This window comes from Cariama cristata, unplaced genomic scaffold (genome assembly GCF_000690535.1).
Source record: "Cariama cristata isolate BGI_N322 unplaced genomic scaffold, ASM69053v1 scaffold19369, whole genome shotgun sequence".
Lineage (NCBI taxonomy): Eukaryota > Metazoa > Chordata > Aves > Cariamiformes > Cariamidae > Cariama > Cariama cristata.
The window spans coordinates 9611-13446 of NW_009636545.1; the positions used below are offsets into that span (position 1 = coordinate 9611).

Below are 3836 nucleotides of genomic sequence, written 5' to 3' on the forward strand. Positions count from 1 at the left end.
ATTTTTCAAGCATTTGTTAAGTGAGAGCAGAAAAAACTGTTGGCCAGTACCACATAAGCAAATAAAAATGAATTACTATGCAGGATACAATAGCAACTGTATAACATTGACATTTTATACATTGTTGTCAATGCATATACATTCATTTTAAATCAGTTAACTGACTAAAAAAATTTGTTATATTTTAAGGAACTTTCATTTAACTCAGACTCAGTTAACTGTTTCTTTAGAAAGCATAACAGTTGCTTGATTATACCTTGCATAACAGGTATAATCTTGTAAGACAAGTGTGAGAACATGTTTACAAAGCATAAAAAACTCTGGTCCACATCTGGAGGTGAAACTTTTTGATTGTTTGGAGCAATCACATCAAAGTTAAAATGTACATGTTACAGAACAACTTGTTAGAAACTGCAAAAATGCATGTCAAAGCTTATGGGATAACCTAATGAGTTGGAAATGTGAAAATTATTGTTGTTACTGCACTAAAATAAAACATAGTGGTGTACAGGAAGGCTGATAATCTGACCATACTGATGCTGGTTCTTTAGTAAGTGAGATTGAATGGTTGAATGCCATTCCTTTTAGCCACTAAGTACCTTAAGAAGAAACAAGGAAAGGGGTAAAATGTACTACAGAAATTTCTGTTTCTTCTGGGATTTTATTGTTATTTGATTCTTGGAAAAACTTTAGAAACTGGCAGAGGACTGGTGGATTCCAACCTGCAGGTTTGCATTTTGAGATGTCATTTCAATGACCAAGGGCCCTGGTGCAGGTTTCAGGGTAGGGTTTTTTTTATTTTTCTGGGACAAGCTGTATGAATATAAAATTCAACTGATATCTATTTTTACTAATGAAATGCTATTATAAAAGTAAGGTATTTAGCTTGAAAACCTTGACCTGTGTCCAAACTGAATAGTTACAGTCTGCCAATTTAAAATCTTACTGTTTTAGTTGGAAATAATTTTCTTTCTTGTTTTTTCGGCCTAAATATATAATGTATTTATAAGCCAATAAAACCTTTTGTCTTTTTCTTCAGAAAAATTGGCTTCTTTAGTAATTGGCTCCTTTAGCTTCTATAATACTTGCTATGCTTTGACATTCAGAGAAAAGTGTCAAAATGTAATGGAGTTCTTCATGTAAGTGAGGGTGAGCAGGCTCAAGTGTTTCTAATGATGACCTGCATGGCTGGACTTGTCCTGGATCATTGCAAAGTTCTATGAGAACCTTAAAGTAATCTGGTGTAACTAAACATTGTAGCTCTTGATCCTTACTCACAAAGTGATTTTGCACACTGATAGAATGGACTTCATTCTTCCTGCACTTACTTTATACCACTGTAATTCCTATAAAGTTATGCCATGTGGGGCATGCACCTATGTTCCACAAGAATGATGGCTATCAGAACTGAAGAAAACTTGTATACAGGAACATAAATTTCCATGGAAGAGAATTTCAACAATTTAGTGGTAATGCATAACATTTCCCAGTAAGGAATGAATAAATTAAAACTACTTCTTTTGGTTCAAGATCTCTTTCTGACCTTGAGCTGTAAGATAGAGAGTGAAAACAGAGTGGTACGTTATGACCAGTCACACTGTCGTATTGATAGTTTATTTTAACTAACTATGGAGAAATCCCTTCCACATTAGCAAAATTAGCCTAATTAGCAGGTACTTTATTTTGTTAATTCTTTACCTTAATTTTAAAAATACAAAAATATTTTACTCAGTTGTGATACAAATTAAAACAAAATAAAAAATTATTGGTTAGTCATGCTTACTAGTATTTGAACCCAGATATGATGAGGAGGATTTTTCTAGCATAATAAAAATACAAGTAGTTCCATTGGTTGGCTTCTTTACTGAAATTGAGAGGAATAGAGGAAAATAGGTAAAGTAAAATGGTGTGCATTTTTGTGTTTATATACATACATTACGTATGGAAGGAATAAGATAAATATAAAATTAATTTTATTTCAATTTTTCTTTCTCCCATATAATTTTAAATGAGTTAATATTTATTACATTCTTCTCTATTTTTGTAAAAGTAAAACTGAAACCTGAAATGGGTATTTCTTTCCTTCTCATGATAGCTTTTTCCATTTTGTGCACACAAATAGCTTTTTATGTTATGTATGTTGACCTCTGTGAGGTTTTGACTAAGCGATTGAAATACTTTTCTCTGTAATCAATAGCCAAACTGTAGTTGATTCAGGACAGCAAGATAAACGAGTACATTGCATGACAGCAGATAAAAGAACACATTTTCAAGCAAACTGGAATTTCATAACATTTTAATAATTCTGATAAGATTTACCCTGTTTAGTAGGTATGTCTAGAATTGAAACAGCTGAAATTTAATTTTTTTTTTATTTGTTTAGAATGGTCATCTGGAGTGTGTTCGATGGATGGTGAGCGAAACAGAAGCTATCGCAGAATTAAGTTGTTCGAAAGACCACCCGAGTCTTATTCATTATGCAGGTTGCTATGGCCAGGTATGACTTTCATTTACTTTTTCAAATAGATTATTTAGATGCTTATACAAGAATTTCAATTTAAAGCGTGTTTATTATTCTGTAGCTTTTAATTACATGTGTGTGTTCATAATTAGTTCCAATATAGCAAAATCTTTTCCCTCTTAATCTGTTTATTCTTTTCAGTATTTTCCCTCTTAAGTATTTTTTTTTTCTTAAGCTTTAAGTGATAACTAGGAGAAGATTAGCTGGCCAATTAGGCCAACCTATCAATCCCAAGAACATCTAGGGAGATTAGCTGTCATGATCCCTAGAGGACTCCTGGGACACATCAGAAAATCATCAGACACTTTGGGATGGTTCACATTCTCTTTCCAGGAGAGACTAATCTCAAAAAATTTTGGCAAATTGTGGCAATCTAGGAATTCAGTATTTTGGCAGTGAAGTGAAGTGTGGTGAAACTTGAACATCATCTGTCTAGCTCTAGCCAGTTTTACTGAGAATTACACATAAAAATATGTTGTAAATCAATCCTCTTCCACACCTAACTTATCTATAAATCTAATGATGAGAAACCACAGAAGTACAGCATTTCAGTGCTTTGCTAATGACTGGGGAAAAATATACCACTTAATCGCACCATATTCTCTTCCCACAAAGTCTGTTTTTCCTAAGTAGACCTTGCAATAACCCCTCTTCAAAGGACCTTCTCCAGGATCTACTACACAAAGAATAGTGATTGGTTATTCTTCTCTAATCTCTTTGACAGATGGGCTACTTTATCACGTAGTTTCTTCAACAGACGTTGAGCAACACAGAAAACCTACTATTTTTGTGCTAATGCTTTTTTTCTTTTACTTGTTAAGAAAGAACAAACAAAATGTAACCACTAAGAAAATTACCTTTTTCTTTCCTGTGCAAGTGTGGCTGTCTCATTCAATACCATACAATTATTGTGGTGTATTTCTGGTGTTAACTGGTCCTGTCCAAGCATGAATTTACTGGAGGGGGAAGGAAAGAGAGGGGTCAGGTATGGAAGGCTATGGAGCTGGAAGTCTACCCTTTCTCTTGCTGTTTCCATAGGCACACAGACACCCTTGTTTTGAGACTGTGCAAAGACTTCCTTTACCTTTTCTCCACTCACTTATGCAGATGTTCCTGGTGAAAGTTAGGACTGTGCTAGATAATACTGATTGATTAGCAACTTTGACCTGTAACTGTAGCACTGAATATAGGAAGGCTGTGAGCCAGGTCAGAACTGGATTCAAGAAAGGCATGTTTGCTACTGGGAAGAAAAAGTTTGGAAGAGAAAGCTTCATGTGAACTTACATTGTGTCACCGTTTAAGGCTGGGCCGGTGC

At 34.3% G+C, this 3836-nt stretch overlaps 1 protein-coding gene across 1 annotated transcript in view; it reads left to right on the forward strand.

Moving 5' to 3' along the window:
• Positions 1–2497, forward strand: part of SNCAIP (synuclein, alpha interacting protein) — a gene marked incomplete at both ends in the record, with an annotated part of 5312 nt that extends 2815 nt beyond the window's left edge. Inside the window, one exon of the mRNA XM_009707958.1 lies at positions 2384–2497. Within this exon, the coding sequence (XP_009706260.1) occupies positions 2384–2497 (114 nt within the window). The remainder of the gene's footprint in view (positions 1–2383) is intronic.
• Positions 2498–3836: the final 1339 nt, after the last annotated feature.